The following is a 19861-nucleotide window of genomic DNA, read 5'->3' on the forward strand; positions in this document are numbered from 1 at the left end:
GGCCAGGCATCCCTGGGATGGGCTGTCATCCAGTCAAAGAAGCGGGCAGTAATCAGGATTTGGTGCTAGGAGGTGGTGTCAGGTCTCAAAAAGTCACCGTAGTGTCCCTATTTCCTCCCAGTTCTATGTGACTGCCCATGCATATGAACTACCAGGGCAGTCCCTATTTTAACATATTCAGTTTACAGCCAAGGGAACTAAGGTATAAAATGGTCAAATCACTGTCAAGAACACTTAGGCAGTAGCAGCACAACAAGGGTTGGGCCTGTAACCTGATCCAGCTGTGGGAAAACTTGGTGCCATCCACAGACAAGCCCCTGCAATGGCAGTGATCTTGGGGAGTGGGTGGGAGAGAGGAGAGGACAGAAGAGAGGCGAGGATGGTGGCTCCTGGACTGGCCCTCTTCTACAGAAGGCCTGCTATCTTCTCTGCTTCCCTCCACAGGTGCACTGACTCTCATCTCCAAAGTCACAGACCGTGCCAATGACAGCATGGAGCAGGGGGTAAGTCTGTTTCCTGGGCTCCTTCTCTGGGATTCAGGTCTAGGACTCCCTCTAGGCTGCCCAGGTCTGCCTTGTGATACTCCACTTCTGGGGGTGCTACAGGCAACCATCTGCTGGGACCTGTCAAAGAGTTCTTGGCCCTCGGCTTCTGGCCCTGACAGTTGCTGTGTGACCTCAGGTACTGTGTATTCCTGTCTGGGTCTCTGGTTCACCATTTCAGTAGTGAGGGGGCTACAGACTTGTACAGATCTGGTGAGTAATGTCTTGATTGTGGTCTGAGACCCTGTGCTTCAGCACCTGGAGTGCCTTGTAAGTTACAGATTCCTAGGCACTCCTTAGAATATCTTTGGGGCAGGTCCAGGGATATACATTTTTAACAAATCCCCCAGGTAGCTATTTTGCTCACAAAAGTTTGAAAACCACTTGTCCACAAGAATATGTGAGCTCTAAGTGCACGCCTGGTTCTGCTAGAGTGTACCTGGTATTTAGTAAATAGTTTTCTGCCAAGGATGGCCAACTTTATCCCATGTCCCAACTCTATTCGAGTGGTATGTTGATTACTTGTGTCCCATATTTTCTGCTCCACTAAAATGAGACTAGAGCTTTGTGTTGAAAAGTATCCTGAGGCTGATTCCTAGCTCAGGGGGAAAGGAGTTTGATGGTCAGTTAGTGATATGTTCCACAGGCAGAGGTGGGAGTGATGGTGCTATGCCTGCCGAGTCCTTCCTCAGCTCTGCTGTGGCAAATACACAGAGTATCGTTTTAGTGAGTCATCCACAGGTAGAAGAAGAGGAGGAGAGTCACATCTATGGGACACCTACTCCATGTCTTGTGTTGGGGACTGGTGATACAGAGTTAAGACATGAATCCCAGCACAGAGGATATCACAGTGTATGGAGGAGTAAACATGTGGACATGATAAGCATCATAAGGGAGAGAGAAAATGCTACATGGTTCAGAGAAGGAAGCCATCCCTGCCATCCGGGGCTGTGAGAAGAGATGATGTGGAAGGTGCTCCCATAGGGAGCACACATGCCTCAAAAGCAGAGAGAGGAATGTTGTGCCCGGAAAGGGGCCTAGCCTGGGCAGAGGCATGGAGAGTGAGAAGCATAAGTCACATCAGAGACAGAGAGCAACCCAGCATAGGTGGAAGATGGCAGCAGGGTAGATGAGGTAGGACAAGAGTCTGAAGAGATGGTGTGCTGAGTGTGGAGGCGAAAGGCAGCTGGATGTGAAAATCGGTACATCAGACATGTCATCATCATCGGGATGTCTGCCCTCCAGCTCTAGGGTCCATGAACTCCTTGGTACATGTTGTTTTGGCATCCTGTACATACATAAGATTTCCTTCAGTGTAGCCACAGACGGGAATGCTTTGGCGTCCCTTGCCCTGTTGTGACGGACATAGCAGCAGATGGTCTGGCTTCTCTGCATCTCGCTTAGCCAGGGATGCCTCTGTTTCCTAAAAGGAAGACTGGTCCAGGAAGGACCTTGTATTCCCTCCTGCAGGTGGCACCCTCCTGCAGAAGGAACTGGAGGCGCTGCAGCCAGAGCCCCCGCAGTGCCTTCCCCCAGCTTTCTTGAAGACTGGGGTTAGGTACTGTGCCTGGCACAGGCTGGCTTCTGTCTCTCCAGCTGCCTGGGGATACCACACTGGGCCTGCTCTGGATTAGCAGCCCCTATTGCACACTTCCTGGAATCAGGCTAGGACTCTGCCTGGGCCATAGACAGGTGGGTCCTGCCCAGTGCCAGAGCAGAGCTCAGTGGCTTGAGAGGCTAAAGGACAGGCTGGGGCTCTGCCTTTCCCTCCCCATGGCCACTACCCACCTCAGGCCTCATCACCTCCAACCCTGCCATTTCATTCAGAGTGATCCTGTTAAAATATGACTGGTGGTGCCATTCCCCCATTTTATAAAGCCTTCTACATCTCCACATTGCCTTCAGTAGAATCTGGGAAGTACTTATTGGTTGTAAGAACCAGGGAAGGTTTCCTGGAGGCGGTAGCATTCACGTGGGTTTTATGCTCACATCAAACCATTGCTGTAACTCCCCACAAAGGTAGCTAAGTTGGAGATACATTTTCTAGGACGAGCCACATCCCACCACCGTAAAATGGGGCCCAGTACCCACCTGATACCAGGTCTGAAATGCCACTGATAAGCTCACTAGGAGAGAGTACTGACAACCAAGCCAAATTATAAATCCATTTAGCAGCCTGTTAGCAGAAAACTGTTAGGTGATGGGAGAGGCTTTGGGAAGTGTGACTCTAAGAGCAGTGGCCAAGGTGACCCCTCCCCTGCCGTGATCCTCATATTTTGGTGGAGGGCAAGGGAACAATGGGAGCAGTAAGGAAGACGGGATGGGAAAGTTTTAGAAGGGGGAGAAGTCATCCTCACCAGCTTTTCAGGAAAGGCTGTGGCAAATTCCTGTGTAGCATCCTTCTCCTGGTGACCACAGCTGCCTCTGTTAGCAGGGGATCGTGCCCTGTGTTCTCTAATCCTCAGGGGAACTATTATCAGCCCAGTGTCACAAGCAAGGAAACTGAGGCCTGGAGAGACAGGTTGCTTCCTCACGATCCCTCAGCGTGGGAGCTGGGTTTGAACGGGAGCCTTTCTTAGCCACCAGCCTGACATGCCTGCACGCGTCACTTACACGTTCAGACCTGCAACCTCACACATATTCTTGCATGAAAACATATCCACCTGTCCATGCACATGGTCCTGCTCCTTTCACTGACACACAGAGATGTACACAAGGACTGTTCCTCTCTTTCCCACATCGGGTCTGTCTTTTCTTCACCCAGCCCTGAGGAATGTCATGAAATGTAGGCCTGGAGGTTTAGAGTCGGCTCCAGGTTTGTGAGCACTGGGAACTCCTTCAGGAACTGGTCACAGGTTGCATCAGAGAGTGGAGGCACTTTGCTTCTAACTGCAGTCACTCAGACCAAGCCTCAGATTCCCAGAAGGAAAATCCCACCTCTGCTTGCAAGTTCAGGCTTTCGAGGTTTTAGATCAAATTAGCCATTGACTGTCCTCTTCCTCATAGCATGAAAGTAAACTGTCTCCCTTTAGAACAGAGTGAGGGGACAGGTGTATGTCTGGGCTCTCTGATTTTCACTGTCATTTTTTAAAATAGACTTTAAAAAAATTTTGTATTGAAGTACAATACACGTAACATAAAATGGACCATCTTAGCCATTTCTTTTTTTTTTTTTTAAGATTGTATTTATTTATTTGACAGATAGAGACCACAAGTAGGCAGAGAGGCAGGCAGAGAGAGAGAGAGGGAAGCAGGCTCCCCGCTGAGCAGAGAGCCCAATGCAGGCTCCATCCCAGCACCCTGGGGATCATGACCCGAGCCGAAGGCAGACGCTTTAACCCGCTGAGCCACCCAGGCGCCCCATAAAATGGACCGTCTTAGCCATTTCTAAGTGCACTATTCATCAGCAAGAAGCACATTGACATTGTTGTGTGACCATCACCACTGTCTGCCTTTAGAACTTCCGCACCGGCTCCAACTGAAACTGTCCTGACTCAACACTGAGCCCTTCCCCCAGCCCCTGGCAACCACCATCTTACTCTCTGAACAGATTTTATTTCTTAGAACAATCGCCATTATTCTTAAGTCCCTGTCTGATGGTTCTAATATTTGTGTCACCTCTCCTTGTTTCGTTGAATGCTTTATTTCTTGAAAATGAGTTGGGCTTCGTTCTTGCTTTTTATATTTCTCATAATGTTTGATCGAACACCGACATTATGTGTTGGAAGAATTGTGGAGACTGGGGGACTATCTACCCCAGCAGTGGGAGTGCCTGCATTTTGATTGTGCCATTCACGTAAGGGGTGGGAGTTGGATTTGGGTTCTGTTACTGCTCTGTCACCTTCAGAGCCCCACAGATGTCACACTCATCCAGAGGGGGCTGCTATTACCTGGCACTGTTTGTGCGGCCTGAGATGCCAGAGAGCTTTTCTTACTTTTCTTCTCTACCTGTAGCTTTTAGCAACCCCTGCACCACAGAAGGGGCCTCTCTCCATGCTCTTGCCCCTTCTCAGAGGGAGACTACTGTTTCCTGTTGTGCAGCACTACACTCCCAAGTCTCTGCTCTCTGGGACAAGCCTTGGTCTTAGGCAGGGCCTGCTAGCCAGGCTTTCTCTGCCGTGCTGACCCCCCTCTGCATGGTAGCCAAACACGGCTATGGCTGTGGCAGGGCTTGGGTAGGTTTCTGCTTTGTATTCATGCACAATCCTGGGCCCAAGGGGGTACCTCCTTCTCCTCAGGGAAGACGGCATTTACTTCTGCCCTTTCCCAAGGAGTGGCACTTGGCCTGTCCTCTGGGAGTGATTTCTTGGCCTCTCCCAGGGGCTGAGGGTTTTATACAAGAGAGGGGGCTGGGATTTTATGCCAGTCCCCCAGTGGCATCCTGCATGCCTTCACCACCAAGGGGGCTCCTTTCTGGCCCTCTGCCCTGCCCCTCGTCTTCCCTGTGAGCACCTGGCAGGAACTGCTAGAAAAGGGTTCGCAAGTGACTGCAGATGTGCCTGGTGTCTGGGGCTCTCTGTTATTCTAAACTGTCCCACCAGCCCACACCTGACCTTTCAGAATCCATTAACATTTTAGCTGCTTTCTTCTCATCCTCCTTTATGCTGGCCACCTCTTCCTCCTGTGTGTTGGCAACAGTGCATGTGTCTTACATCGCTGTGAAGGGGCTTGTCAATCTTTGGGATTCAGGTCCGTTGGTGGCCTTGGGACTTCAGCTCACTATCAGATGTAAGAAGAGCCAGGGCTCTGTAGATTAGCCTTTTCTTTTCTTTTTTTTTTCTTTTTTTTTTTTTAAGATTTTGTTTATTTATTTGACAGAGAGAAATCACAAGTAGATGGAGAGGCAGGCAGAGAGAGAGGGAGGGGGAAGCAGGCTCCCCGCTGAGCAGAGAGCCCGATGCGGGACTTGATCCCAGGACCCTGAGATCATGACCTGAGCCGAAGGCAGCGGCTTAACTCACTGAGCCACCCAGGCGCCCCAAGATTAGCCTTTTCTTATTATCAGGCTAGGGACACTGTTCTCTTGCAGCATTCTACATCACGAGTGGAAATGGAACAACTGCTACACATTTCTTTTTTTATTAATTTATTTATTTTCAGCATAACAGTATTCATTATTTTTCACCACACCCAGTGCCCCATGCAATCTGTGCCCTCTATAATATCCACCACCTGGTACCCCAACCTCCCACCGCCCCCCCGCCACTTCAAACCCCTCAGATTGTTTTTCAGAGTGCATAGTCTCTCATGATTCACCTCCCCTTCCAATTTACCCCAACTCCCTTCTCCTCTCTAACACCCCTTGTCCTCCATGCTATTTGTTATGCTCCACAAATAAGTGAAATCAAATGATAATTGACTCTCTCTGCTTGACTTATTTCACTCAGCATAATCTCTTCCAGTCCCGTCCATGTTGCTACAAAAGTTGGGTGTTCATCCTTTCTGATGGAGGCATAATACTCCATAGTGTGTATGGACCACATCTTCCTTATCCATTCGTCCGTTGAAGGACATCTTGGTTCTTTCCATAGTTTGGCAACCGTGGCCATTGCTGCTATAAACATTGGGGTACAGATGGCCCTTCTTTTCACGATATCTGTATCTTTGGGGTAAATACCCAGGAGTGCAATTGCAGGGTCATAGGGAAGTTCTATTTTTAATTTCTTAAAATTAAACACTGTTCTCCAAAGAGGATGCACCAACCTGCATTCCCACCAACAGTGTAAGAGAGTTCCCCTTTCTCCACATCCCCTCCAACACATGTTGTTTCCTGTCTTGTTATGTGTAGCATTTTGTGCCCAAAACTATGGACAGGATAAAAGACTCTTCAAGGCAATTTCCCTACATACAATTTTCACCTTGTTAATTGACATGCAGCCTGCATAAGGCTCAGGGGGCACCCACCCCATGGGTTAGATGCTCATTATTTCTAGTATAATGGTGTGCTGTACAGAGGGAAGGGAGGCATGTCCCTGCATATTGTGGATAACCCAGTGAGGGCCAACAGTTCCCAGACACACTTATTTTTCTTCAAGGAGCACAGATGTGTTTCTTCCCCTGGTGGAACGTTTTCTGGATTACTCTCCCTCAGAGGCTCCCCCTCTCCCCCCAGGCTGTAAGCCCAGAGAGACAGTCTGGTCTGGAGTCTGGATGCTCCAGGCCTTATGGGGTATGCAGATGTAGAGTAGGAACCCTGGCCTGGAGATATATATCGATATCAGATAGCACAGCAAGGCAAGTGACTTTGCCCATGGCCCTCAGAAGATGGCAACATCGGATCCAGGCCCAGAGGGGCTAGCCTGAGGATAGGCAGGCCACGTGCTGGGTATCCTGCAGACCCATGCCCAGGTCCTGAATCTGCCACTGACAGGAGGTCACATTTTGGGCAAGGCCCTTTTGGGTTCTGTTTTTCTCCTCTGAAGTAGAAGCAATGCCACTCCTAACAGAGGGAATACGACCCCTTGAAGGGGTCCTGACCATCTCTCCCTTGCTCTCCTCCCACCCATAGGAAAACCTGCAGAAGTTGGTCCACATTGAGCACAGTGTTTGGGGCCAAGGGGATCTCCTCCAGCCAGGAAGGGTGAGTGCCACCGCTGCCATGGGCAGGGACAGAGGGCGGCCTGGTAGGCAGGCCGCTGGGTGAGGCTCTGATAAGACCCATTGTTCAACTGGGCTGGTCCCAGACAGGCCTGGCTGCAGGTGCTGTTTACCCGTGGAGGGAGGGTGGGCAGGGCCTGAGCTCTGCTGGGCTCACAAGGCCCATGGGCCGCCTCCCCCCACCCCCCGGGGTTTTCCATTTTCAGGACCTTTAAAGAAACAGTGCCATTTGGGTTCAGTTTCCACCTCTGAGAAGAAGAGATGCTGAGTATTTTTAGTTTAGCCCAGCATTGCTGGGAAATCAGGAAAACCATCTCTCAAGAGCCCCAACAAAGCGTCTTAAAATAATAACATTTTTCAAGAGACAGATTTACCTACTTCTAAGCTTCCAAATGGAAAACATAAAACTCAGCTCAAAAATAATAAAGTGTGTTGGTTACCTGCTGTGGTCCATGAAGGACAAGAGAAAGAAATGAGAGGTTGTGCTCAGGATAATTTGCTCAGAATTAGCAGTCATAACACTGGTCTGAGATTGTGTAAAATCACATTTGGTGTTTTGGCCCTGGGTCATCAGGTTAGTAAGTATTTGTTAAACATCTATTTTATTTATTTTTAAGTAATACCCTCCAGAATCACAGAGTCTGTAGCAACTGTTCACAGGTCCTCAACTGTTTTAGCAAACCTTCAGAGGCTCCATTCTGAAGGTCTCCTCGTGGCAGCAAATCGGGGAAAGAGTCCCTGTCTGCATCACTTGGAAGCCAGCACAGTGTCTGGGGCTTGGGATAAGTCAAGGTGGGGTTCTCCTAAGATGCAGAGCTGCCTGTCTGTCTCCAGTGCTGTTGGGGCAAACACATGCATCTCCCCAACGCTGGGAATTCACTCAGGAGCCATTCTGTGGCACTTTGGGAAGCATCGTAACTTGGGTTTCCCATTCAGGGCCTTTTCCCCACCCTTCCTTAGGATGGCAGCAGGCATTAGCCTGACTCCCCAGGTCTGCTTCTCTACCCACAGGAGTTTCTGAAGGAAGGGACCCTGATGAAAGTAACAGGGAAAAGCAGACGCCCTCGGCACCTGTTCCTGGTAAGTACCTGGCCCCCAGCCCAGCCCCCAGACTGTCCAATTCCGTGATGCTTTCTAGGGCCCTTACTCAGAGACCACTGGAAGGGTGGGGTGGGTACTAGAACAGAGCCGAATACTGAGGATGAGGAGCATTCTACAGAGGTGAGCTTTCCAGGGAGCTGAGGGCTTAACTCCTCCCAAGCAAAACCCTTTGAGTGATTTTAAGTGGAATTTTGCCGAAACTGAATTACCTGTGTCCCCATCTGACACATCCTACCACTGGGAAGTTCTTACCCTAGAAATAACTGTTCAGCTGCCTTCTCTAACGCCTGAGAAAACTGAGATCTAAAAGGAGAGTTTCCTTGGCTACGTCTCCCAGTAGGCTGGTGGCAGAGGCCCAGAAGGGAACCAGGGTTGTGACCCCAGTCTAGCATCCCTACTGTGCACAAGACAGAGGACAGTGTAACATTTCTGTTACTCTACAGCCACATTCTAGAGTACCAGGGAATGTCCAGGCCTGTCGCTTGGTAACATCAGCCTCTGTGGCTGTGGGGCTACAAGCAGCAATTTGCCCCAATCCTACGCCTCCAAGTTATTTCTCCTTTTAAGTTCTCCTACCTGCTATGTATAATTTTCTCTCTGTTTTTCACTATTTTAGCTTTCATTTTTTAAAAAGTTACTATCAGTCATGGCTGCCCCAACAGTCTCCTTACACTTTGTTAGAATTGTGTGCAAAGTAACAGTAAACAGGCTCCAAGTGTCAAAGAACCTGCTTTAGATATTTAGTGAGCACCTCTGGTGTGCTGGACCCTGGAAACAAGGAGATAAAAACCTCATGCTGTACGCTCAACCTTCAGTGTCTAATGTAGATTCGAGTTACAAGAAGAGTGTGAACGGGATCTCAGGGCGCCAGAAGCAGAGTCGGGGAAGCCGTCCTTTGTTCCATAGTCTAAAAATTTGTCTAAAAATTTGAAAACTCGGGGCACCTGGGTGGCTCTGTGGGTTAAGCCTCTGCCTTCAGCTCAGGTCATGATCTCAGGGTCCTGGGATTGAGCCCTGCATTGGGCTCTCTGCTCAGCGGGGAGCCTGCTTCCCCTTCTCTCTCTGCCTGCCTCTCTGCCTGCTTGTGATCTCTGTCTGTCAAGTAAATAAATAAAATCTTAAAAAAATAAATACATAAAAATTTGAAAACTCTCTTCTATTGACAAGAAATCATACCCTTGGATTTATGGGTATCTATGTGGTCATGAGCCAGTGAGAGCAGGTTAAATCCTAACCCAATTCTTAGCCCCTCTGTAACCCTTAGACAAGTCACAAATGTGTCTGAGCCTCTGGTTTCCCAGGAAGAAACAGAAATACTGGGATCTTTGGAAAGTTAAATGAGGCACAAAGAAGCAGCTTATCTGGTAACAGTGTCCTCCCTTCCCTCTGACAATTGCCCCATGGGACACAGGTCTTCCATCTGTACCAGTACAGACCTGGGGAGAGCTGGTGCCCATGACTGTGTTTTTTGAGGATGAAAAACAGAGATCTGGGATGGTGATAAAGGAGCTGGAGCTTTACAGTCAGTTAGACTGGATTTACATCCCAGTTCGGACACTGGCTCTGAGACCCATGGCACATCTGTCATTGCCCTTCTCTTTACAGTGGGTTACTAGTCCCTCCTGCCAATGAGGGAAGGGAGTAAAGCAGCAGCTGGAATAGAGTCAGCTCCATGCCAGTCCCCTAGCCATTCCCCATGGGCCACCTCTGCCCAGGCTCTGCTTGTGCCTGTGCCTCTCACAGGGACCCTGACTGTCAGCATCCTGATCTTACTGAGTCTATCTTTCCCCCTAGTCCCCCTCCTTACCCTTGCTCTGTCCTTCTCTCCTCCTCCCCTCCTTCACCTGCCCTCCAGCATCCGACTGGCCTTTCTTCATAGCCTCTCCCTCAAGCATCTCACATGATTCTCAGTGGTAGGCCTGGGTCTCTCTTATTCCCTTGTTATTATTGGGCCATAGCTCCCTGCAGGCTGAACCTGGGTCCCATGCTTTGCTCTGTCTTAGCACAGGACCTTCATAAATATTTCTGGAGAGAGAGATGGGAGGAAGGATCTTGAGCCAGGAAGAGCCACAATGAACACACTTAAGAATTTTTCTTCCCTGTAAGGTGCCAGTGTCATAAAATACTTGTAACTGTAGAACAAAGGGCATCTGCCCACCAGCACAGGAGTTGTGGTAATGCTACAGAGAGGTTCCCACCATGGTCCAGTGGTCAGTGGGGCTTCCCACTGGTGGCTCATTATTGTGAGAGATTCCCCTTCTCTCCTCCACGAAGAATTCCTCCATCTTCCTCCAAATCAGGCTGTAAGACACCGGCTTGGAAGAGGCAAGAACTCGGGGCCAGGGGAGGCAGTCTGATCCTGACCACTCATAAAACCGCAGGGTGCTAATGGCAGTTGCCATGGCAGCAGGTGCTTGAGGGGCAGCCACACAAAGGCTGGAACTGCTCTGATGAGTGACAAGCCAGCTCCCCACGGTTGGCAGGCTTATGAGCCGGGCTCTGTGCCCCGGTTTGGTCACTGTCCCAGGTGGGGCCAGGACTCACCATGTGGCCGCCCCCAACACACCACACCTGAACACACTGGAGGCACATTCATTTACGTATGACCCTGCCTCTGCCACTTACAGGCATTGTAACTTTAGGCAGGGTGTCAACACTCTCTGTGCCTCAGTTTCTCCCTCTGTGAAATGACGATGATAATGGTAGAGCCTGCCTGGGGGATTGTTGGGGGCTGAATTTAGGTCAGGGTGCTTGGCTCAGCACCTGGCACAGAATGAGTCTTGTCATTATTAGAAGGGCAGAGCTGGAAGGGGCTTTGAAGGTTCCTCTAACCTGAGGGTCATCCTGCCACCTGTTCTTGTTAATAAAGTTCTGTTGGAAGAGTCTCATGCATTTGTTCATGAATTGTATAGTGCTTCTGGATTGCAGTGGCTGAGTTGGATAGTTGTGACAGAGACTCTATGACCCACAAAGACTTAAATACTTACTATCTAGGCCTTTAAAGTTTGCTGGTTCCTGGTCTACTCCAACTCTGGTTAGAGACAGTGAGGTCCAGAGAGAGGAAGGTTTTGCCTGAGCTCACCCTTCAGCTCTGTGTCCAGGCCAGTTCTACACTGCTCTGGCTGCAATGTGGGGGTCCTAAGAGCTGGTGGCAGGAAGCCTCATCTGTCTGTTCCCTCAGCAGACTCTCTGTGGGGGGAGGAAGTGCTAATCCTGAGTTCTTGCTCTGTTTCAGCCCCTTAGAGGCCTTGTCCTGTTTAGTCCTCACAACACCCCTAGTTTATGCTGGCTCCCATGTATGGTGGGTTCACTGGGGGCCATTCTTTCTCAGCGCCCATAATGAGGTGGGTGCGGCAGTGCCTCCCTACTTTGTAGGGAGGAAGCTGAGGCGCAGAGAGGGAGCCAGCTTGCCCACAGTCACATAGATGCTACAGAACAGGGTGAGAACTGATGTCTTTTCAGACTATAAACCTTTTAGTTAAACAGAAACACGCTCCCCTATGGAGGTGAGGCAACTTTCACAGTTTTTCCTCTCTGCCCTGGATGGGGTCAAGGAGCTTCAATTGTTCATTCAGCAAATATTGAATACCCACTGTGGTCACTGGAGATACACCAGTGACCAGGACCCTCCAGCTTGCTATCCTCAAGGAGCTCCCCCCTCTCCCTTAACTGTACTTTATGAGCTTCATTTGTAGAGTAAAACATATCAGTCTTAAGTGTATGTACCAGCCTATTGACTAATATGTGCCATTGTGTAAGATATAGCATATTTCTAGACACCCCCCCAAAAAGTTGCCCTGTGCCCCTTAGCACTCACTTCCCCCATCCCCTTTCCCAAGCAGCCACTGGCCTAATTTCCGTCAGTACAGATTAGTGTTGCCTGGTCTGGATCTTTACAGAAATGTTATGAAGCAGTGTGTACCCCCTGCGTCTGACTTGTTTCGTTTAGCATGTTTTTGAGATTCATCTTGCTACAATGTGGACCAACAGCTCCTTTTGGTTGCTGTGTAGTTCTCTGCGGTATGGATGTACGTAGTTCATTTATCCGTTTACCTGTTGATTAGACATTTGGGGTATTTCCACTGTTTGACTGTTACAAATAAAGCTTCTGTGAACATTCCTGTACTTGACTTTTTGTGGACAACTGCATTTTTTCCTCTTAACTCTTGATGTAGGAGTGGAATTTAAGGAAAGGGACTCCTGTGTTTGCTGTGGGTGGTTTTACTCTCCTGTGAGGGTCACTGGCAACGGCAGGATGCCTCTGCTCTCCAGAGTTCAGTGATCTGCCAGGGCAGACACCCTACACAGCCTTCATGTCTGATTGGGTTCCCTTCTTTCCAGATGAGTGATGTGCTCCTGTACACATATCCGCAGAAGGATGGGAAATACCGGCTAAAGAACACATTGTCAGTGGCCAGTATGAAGGTAAATGCCTGGTGCTAGGGACCCTGGGGTGGGTGAGACCTCAGAGGAAGAAAGACAGCATCCCCGCTTCTAGGAGCACATCGACCAGCAGGAAGAGGCAGCCCCAAGGAAACAGCGTTACATTGTTGGTTATAGCAGGATTGTGCTGTAGGTAGTCCAGAGAGAGGAGAGAGGGAAGGACTTCCTGGAGGAGGGGAGCTGCATCCTTTAGGGTAGATAATATTTGGACAGATGGGGAAATAGAAAGGGACGGACATCCTAAAAAGAGGAGAGCACATAAGGAAACATTTGGAGGGAGGGAACAAGTGGGTATTCAGTGAAGTTTTTTAAACTGGTAAAATATACATAACATAAATTTACCATGTTAACCATTTCTAAGTATACAGTTAGCGACTTTAAGTATATTCACACTGTTGTGCAAACATTGTCATTCATTTCTAGAACTTTTATCATCTCCAGATAAAACTCCAGCCTCATTCCTAACCCCCCCATTCCTCCAGCCCCCAACTCCTGGCATCCACCATCCTACTTTTTGCCTCTAGGAATTTGCTCTCGATAATTCATGTAAATAGAATCCTCTAGTATTTGTCTTTTTGTGACTGGCCTTTTTCAGTTAGCAGGATGTCCTCAAGGGGCATCTGTGTTGCAACCTGTGTCAGAATGTCCTCCCTATTTATGGCTTAATGATATTCCATTGTACATCTAGACCATATTTTATTTTTCCATTTGTTCTTGGATGGACATTAAGCTCCTTTCACCTTTTGGCTATTACGAATAATGCTGCTATGAACAGGTATACAGATACCTGTACAGAGCCTGCTTTCAGTCTTTAGAGTACATGCCCACCTTCTGAGGGGTGACCACAGAGTTGGAGTCTGCACTCCCCCCAGCACACACACACAGACACACAGAGACTCACACACAGACACACACACAAAGACACATACAACATCTACCACCAATTGAAGGTTTACCCTTTGCAGATAAGGAAACTCAGGCTCAGAGAGGGACAGTGGCAGGACCAGAAGAAGAGTCAGGTCTGTGGTTGCCCCTCCCTGCCCCCACCCTGACAGTCTGCTGTTGGTTTTCCAGGTCAGTCGCCCTGTGATGGAAAAAGTGCCATATGCTCTAAAGATCGAGACTTCCCAGTCCTGCCTGACTCTATCTGCGAGGTATGGGTAGAGGGAGGGTCTGGGGGAGAGAAAGGCAGGATGTTACAGGTGTGGTTAAAGGTTGGAATAACAAATTGGATGTGTCATTTCTATTTTAGTATTATAATATAAGTCAAGGGACTTACTTTCTAGAGCCTATCATTTAACTGTAACAATAATAATATCTCATGTTTTTAAAGTTAACAGATTATTGGGTCTTTACAAGAAGTTAAGGCGAGTAAAAAATGCATTGTACACTTCAGTTCATGAAGTGGTCTGCTTTTAGGCTTTCTTATCTGGAGAGTGAGAGAAAAACATAATGAGTGAGCATTCATGGTTTGCCTTTCCCTGGTTTGGGGATGTGGCCTTTCCGTCAGCAGTGTCTATGTTTTCTCCAGGCCTTTGTCTACCCAGGGATCCTGCTTCACTCACTCTAGGCAGCAAAAGAGCTTCCCCCTCTCCCTCTTTCAGAGCAGGGCCCACTCGAGACTCTGGACTCAGAAACCAGGTGGATGTGGCCCCTACTGGGGCCACTGTGGGGGCTGGGACACAGTGTCCAAGGAAAGGGTGTCTCCCCTCAGCCAGGGCATGACCCTGGGGGTGGCTGCAGTGCCCTTTGGGTGTGGTGGTGGTTCCAGGATGCACACACACTGATACGTTCTCATGCATTGCATTTACTCCTTCAGCATTTAGTAGCCACTCCTCAGTGCCGGGTCCTGTGTTGAGGACACAAGAGTTCAATCGAGCTTGCTCGGGGGAGGCCTGCATGAAGGGCAGGAGAGTTACGTACAGGTCATGATATAGAGCGTAACTGCTCTAATAGTTAAAAGTGTTGATGACAAGAGTAACATGCATTGGGCACCTGCTGGGTCTCAGGCCCTCCTCTGACCCCATTGCCACCCTGGGCTGTGGGGCTTGAGCCTTCTCCCATGCATAGGGAATTGGGGCCTGGAGAGGGGTCACATGGCCATGTGAGGGGGAACTGGGGCTCAAATGCAGGACTGTGTGACCCAAATCTCTTATCCACTATTGATTACTGCCTGAGTGAGTAGAAGAAACCTTGAAAATTCAAAGGAGTAACTACCCATCTGGGGAAGTGAGGGAAGGCTTCCTGGAGGAGGTGATGCCTAGATGGGGTTCCATGGCATCTTTTCTCCTCATCTCTAGGTAAAGTCAGGGGCCTGAGAAGGCCAGGGTATGGTTTCTATTTGTTGAGCTGTGAGGTGTGGGTGAGGACAGGCCACAATCAGCCCTACAGGTGAGGCTGCCCATCCCTGTTAGGCAGGGGCACTGCCTTTTGGCCAGTGGCCTCTAGGAGCCACTGTCACTGACCAACCGGTAACCTTCCTGCACACCCAGGTACTTCATGCTGAAGCTTCCAGGAGACAGGCAGACCCATACATCTCCCTTCAGGGACATGGCATCTGGTTGTCCATTCCTCCCACCTCCCTCCCAGACCAACCTGGTCCTGGCTCCTGGCTTTCCTGGGGCAGGCCACACTCTTACTCAGGGTGGGAGTGCCACCTAGTGGGCCCTGGGAGAATTTTTACCCTGCTGCCTTCTAGGACAACACTCACCATTCAGAAAATCCTGAATGGGTTTTGGGAATCGTGAAGTCATCTCATTGGGTGAGAGTGTGTCTGGGAAGCTATGTGGGAAAATGAGGAGGATGATGGGGTGACAGGGATGTTAAACTTTTCCATTTTTGCCTACCCCTCCTCTCCTCATGTACACCGCCCTCTGCACCCTGCTCCCATCCCTCCTAAGGGTGGTACCCACTGCGCCTCCCTCATGCCCTTTGCTTCTGCTCAGTGCTTTGCCATTAACAAGCCTACATGTCATTTCTTTTCCACAGCAGCTCTGGGAGTTAGGGATAGTGGTGACAATCCTGAGTTGCAGGGAAACAAGCAGTCCCAGAGGATAGCTTCCTTGCCCTGGCTGTCCTGCTCGTAGAGGTTCCTAGATACAATCTAGGCCAGTCTGGCTGACAGCCTGTGCTTGGCAGGACCTCAGACACCGAGAGGCGTGGCCAAGGGAAAGGTGGGAGGACTTGATCTACACTGAGAAGCAAGGCTGAGCCACTGTGCATGCTGCATGCCTTGCTCACGCCGCTTTGTGCCCACAGCTCCTGTGCAGAACGGGACGAGTGGCACAGCTGTCTGAGCAGAGCCCTCCCTGAGGATTATAAGGCCCAGGCTCTGGCTGCCTTTCACCACAGTGTGGAGGTGAGTGGGGGTCCCAAGACCCACCTGACACCAGCCTCACAGCCCTGAGTTTCGGGGGCTGCCCCCACACCCAGAGGGACTCTCAGCTCCTTCCATTGGGTTACTCCTCCCACCCCTTGCACCAACTCCACCACGGTCAGGCAGTCACTGTGCAGGCCAAGTGCAGCACCTCCAGCTGGCTGTTTCTCACCCAAGGTTAGCATCCTGGAGGATGCAGTGGGGTGGGGTGAGGGGTTGTAGAATTAGAATCCTCCCTCACATACACACCTTGTACAAGAGAAAGGGCACCCATCTAACCATCTCCTGACCACGCCGCTCACCCCATTCCATTGTTGCAGATACGGGAGAGGCTGGGGGTCAGCCTGGGGGAGAGGCCCCCCACTCTGGTGCCTGTCACACATGTTATGATGTGCATGAACTGTGGCTGCGACTTCTCCCTCACCCTGAGGCGTCATCATTGCCATGCCTGTGGCAAGGTGAGTCCCCTTATCTGAGTGAGTGTGAGCATAGGGTCATGTGGGGTGCATACTCAGGGGCACCCAGCAGTTACTGCTGGGCCAAGAGTAGGGTGTTTTCACACTAATCCTTTGAGGTAGCGATTGTGAAGCCCCATTTGACTGATAGCTTCAAACCAGAGCTCCAAATCCTATTTCATTACACCACTCCATTCCCGAAAGAAAGTCATGGCACATACAGTTACTGTCTTTGGAGGAAAAGTATCACGTCCTGGCTAAGGGTTCATCAGAAAAGCTGATAGACACTTGCAGAGAAACTCTGAGTCTTCACGACGGGAGAGCAGGGGGACCTGGCACGGTCCTGTCCCTGGAACAGAACAGTCCCTGGAGAGACAGGGAGTGAGTCAGCAGAGGGGAGAGGATGCTGGTCCTGTGCACATGCACACACACTGTTCCAATGTGTGTCCCCACCCGGCTTGCAGATTGTATGCCGGAACTGTTCAAGAAACAAGTACCCTCTGAAGTACCTCAAGGACCGGATGGCCAAGGTCTGTGACGGCTGCTACGGGGAGCTGAAGAAGAGGGGCGGGGATGTCCCAGGCCTGCTGAGAGGTAACCTGGGGACCACTGTTCTTCCGGGTGGCTTTTCACTGGCTATGGTTGGCACCTGAAACCACTCCTCCTCGGGACGCTCAGAACAAAACCAGCCCTGGAGGAGGAAACGGGTTTAAACCCACACCCGCAGCACTGTTTCCTGAAATGCTGGTTCCATGGGATATCAATAGGCATGACCCGAAGAAGGGTCTCTGGGCAGCTAAGCCTGGGAAATGCTGGGCCAGTGCCTCTCTGTGAAGGGGACGGCTGGTGTGGTACTTTGGGTTTCCTTTGCCATGGTGATCCTCTGTTCAAGAATGTTCTATGGGCATGTGTTCTGTGGGACCTATCCAGGATAAGGATTTTGAGACAGCCAAGGAGTTGTGGATCGGGGAAGGGCTTGAGGGCTCCTTGAGTGACAGAGAAGGCTGAGGAAGCCAAGCTGGCCCCAAGAGGCTGTGCTCAGGGTACAGGCTTTGCCCAGGCAGGATTGGGCCAGAGGGACAGCAAGTGTATACTGGGCCTGAAACCAAAGACTTCCCTCTGGGGCCACCGGACAGCCCAGGTGAAGAAGGTATAGCCAGCACCCGGAAAAAGCCTTCCCTTGGCCTCCAATGCCCTTTGTGTCAGCAGAGGGAGTGTGCGTGCCTTTCTGGTCACACCTAAATCCCATCATGAGGCCAATTCCCATCTCAGGAGGGACCCAGAGCTCTAATTTTATGGGAACTGGCATTCCAAAGCAAGCTGCATCCCTGTCTATATGGACACTCACCTCCCTTCCCTGTGGCTTATCTTGGTTACAGAGCGGCCAGTGAGCATGAGCTTCCCCCTGTCCTCCCCCCGCTTCTCGAGCAGTGCCTTCTCGTCCGTCTTCCACAGCATCAACCCCTCGACCTTCAAGAAGCAGAAGAAGGTCCCTTCAGCCCTGACCGAGGTAAGGCAGGTGGACTGCCTGTGTGGGAGGCAAGGGATTTAGAAGGCTCATGGTCCTCCTCAATGGACAGGGTCAGACCTCCCTGCACAACCCCCACCCCGCCGACCCTGGCTTAGCTCTTCAGGACAAAGAGAATTCCCAACGGGAGATACTAGTGACAGGCCCAACTCACCACTAACAAGGGCCAGTCTCTTGGGCGTGACAGAGAACATTCCTGCTTGGTGCCAGAAGGCAGGACCCTAACTGTCAATGGTGCTAGAAGTCTTTCCCATCCCTCTCTCCCCTCCGAGTCTCTTTTTCTCCTTACTTTCTCTCTTGTCCCATGACTTAGACCTGGTCCCCAAGGGTAGTGTACGGATCACTGGGGTTCTTCTAACTAAAGCAGCCATAGTCCTGGCTTAACGCCCCCTAGCAGGCCCTCGGAGCTGTGCTGTCCGCTTAGCCTCCAGGTCCCAAATGGCCTCAGGTGCTGAGACTCCTGGACAGTGTGGGACTGCCTGCAGGAAGCCTCAGAATTGCTTAAACTCAAGTCCATCCTGTAAGGAGGGCCAGATTATATGTCTATATTCTGGTCACAATCAGAAACAAATGTGTGCCCGTGAATATACTAGTTGTCAAAAGAAGTGTGATCAGCTGTTTCCAAGTTTTTGCATGAATATGCTTTATTAAGTAGCAGGTGGCAAAGGTTTAAAAAAGTGTTAGAGTATGGAAAATTTAAAGGGGTACAGTTCTACTCATTCACCTAGTTCCTTTGCATATTAAAAATCTTGGGAATGAACACATACATGGTAAAAAAAATTTTTTTTCAAAACAACACAAAAGAATACCTGCTGAAACATGAGTTTCTCTCCTCCGAACTCCGCTCCCACCTACCCCCAGAGGTAACCACCAGCAAGCTTCTTAGGGATCCTCCCAGAAACTGTAATGCATATGCATAATAAAGATGTATATTCATTGATTCTCTTTTTTAACTGGAAAGATAACAAATTATACTGAATCTTCTATACACCTTTCACCCTTAATTTCTCTTAGCTATCATTCCACATTTGCTCACACTTACAAATCTCATACTTTTTACATTGTATAGTTGTAGCATCATTTATTTAACTAATAACCCTTTCCACCAACTGAGAAAAGATCACCTTTTCACTCCTGCTGGGGTAGTGGCTTACAGAACCCAAGTGTTCCATGAGCACAGAGTTTGAGAACCACTGCTGTTAGCCTTCTAGAGTCCAGCTGCTCTGATGCTGGTATCCTCGCTAGCCCTTTGGTAACTTTTGCTCAAAGTAACAACCTTCTTATTATCCAGCAAAGACTGTGCTTAGTAGGATTTGCAGCAGCCCCAGGAGAAATATGTCCCACCCTGTTACCTGCTGCCCTGTTCCCTTTCCCCCGGAGCTCCACCTTTGCAATAAGCCCTGCTCCCCATGAGAAAACCTGCAGAAATATTGCCTCTCCAAGCACCTGCCAGCAAGAGAGGTCAGATTTGCTTTCCACTGACATACTCTGTCCACTCTGCCTTTCTCCCTTGCAGGGAGTCCTCGAACCTGTGGCAGACACAGGCTCCTTTCCTAGTACTTCTTAAAACAGTCCAGGCTGGGTATCTGGGGTGGCTTAGTCAGTTGAGTGTCTGCCTTCAGCTCAGGTCATAATCTTGGGATTTTGAGTCCTGTGTCAGGCTCCCTGCTAAGCAGGGAATTTACTGCTCCCCTCCGTCTGCCCCTTTCCCCACTCATTGTCTCTCTCCCTCCCTCTCTCTCTCTTTCTTTCATTCATGAATAAATAAAATCTTAAAAAAAAAAAAATCCCAGGCTGGTGGTGGCCTCCTTTTCCTTCA

The 19861-nt window shown here is 49.9% G+C and overlaps 1 protein-coding gene across 1 annotated transcript in view; it reads left to right on the plus strand.

Moving 5' to 3' along the window:
- Nucleotides 1-19861, plus strand: part of FGD5 (FYVE, RhoGEF and PH domain containing 5) — a 123341-nt gene that overhangs the window by 92031 nt on the left and 11449 nt on the right. Inside the window, exons 10-18 of the mRNA XM_082747996.1 lie at nucleotides 445-503; nucleotides 7051-7122; nucleotides 8151-8219; nucleotides 12582-12665; nucleotides 13758-13837; nucleotides 15942-16041; nucleotides 16380-16517; nucleotides 16979-17108; nucleotides 17894-18024. Of these exons, the coding sequence (XP_082604122.1) occupies nucleotides 445-503; nucleotides 7051-7122; nucleotides 8151-8219; nucleotides 12582-12665; nucleotides 13758-13837; nucleotides 15942-16041; nucleotides 16380-16517; nucleotides 16979-17108; nucleotides 17894-18024 (863 nt within the window). The remainder of the gene's footprint in view (nucleotides 1-444; nucleotides 504-7050; nucleotides 7123-8150; nucleotides 8220-12581; nucleotides 12666-13757; nucleotides 13838-15941; nucleotides 16042-16379; nucleotides 16518-16978; nucleotides 17109-17893; nucleotides 18025-19861) is intronic.

The sequence above is a fragment of the Mustela nivalis genome (assembly GCF_964662115.1).
Source record: "Mustela nivalis genome assembly, chromosome: 1".
Classification (NCBI taxonomy): domain Eukaryota; kingdom Metazoa; phylum Chordata; class Mammalia; order Carnivora; family Mustelidae; genus Mustela; species Mustela nivalis.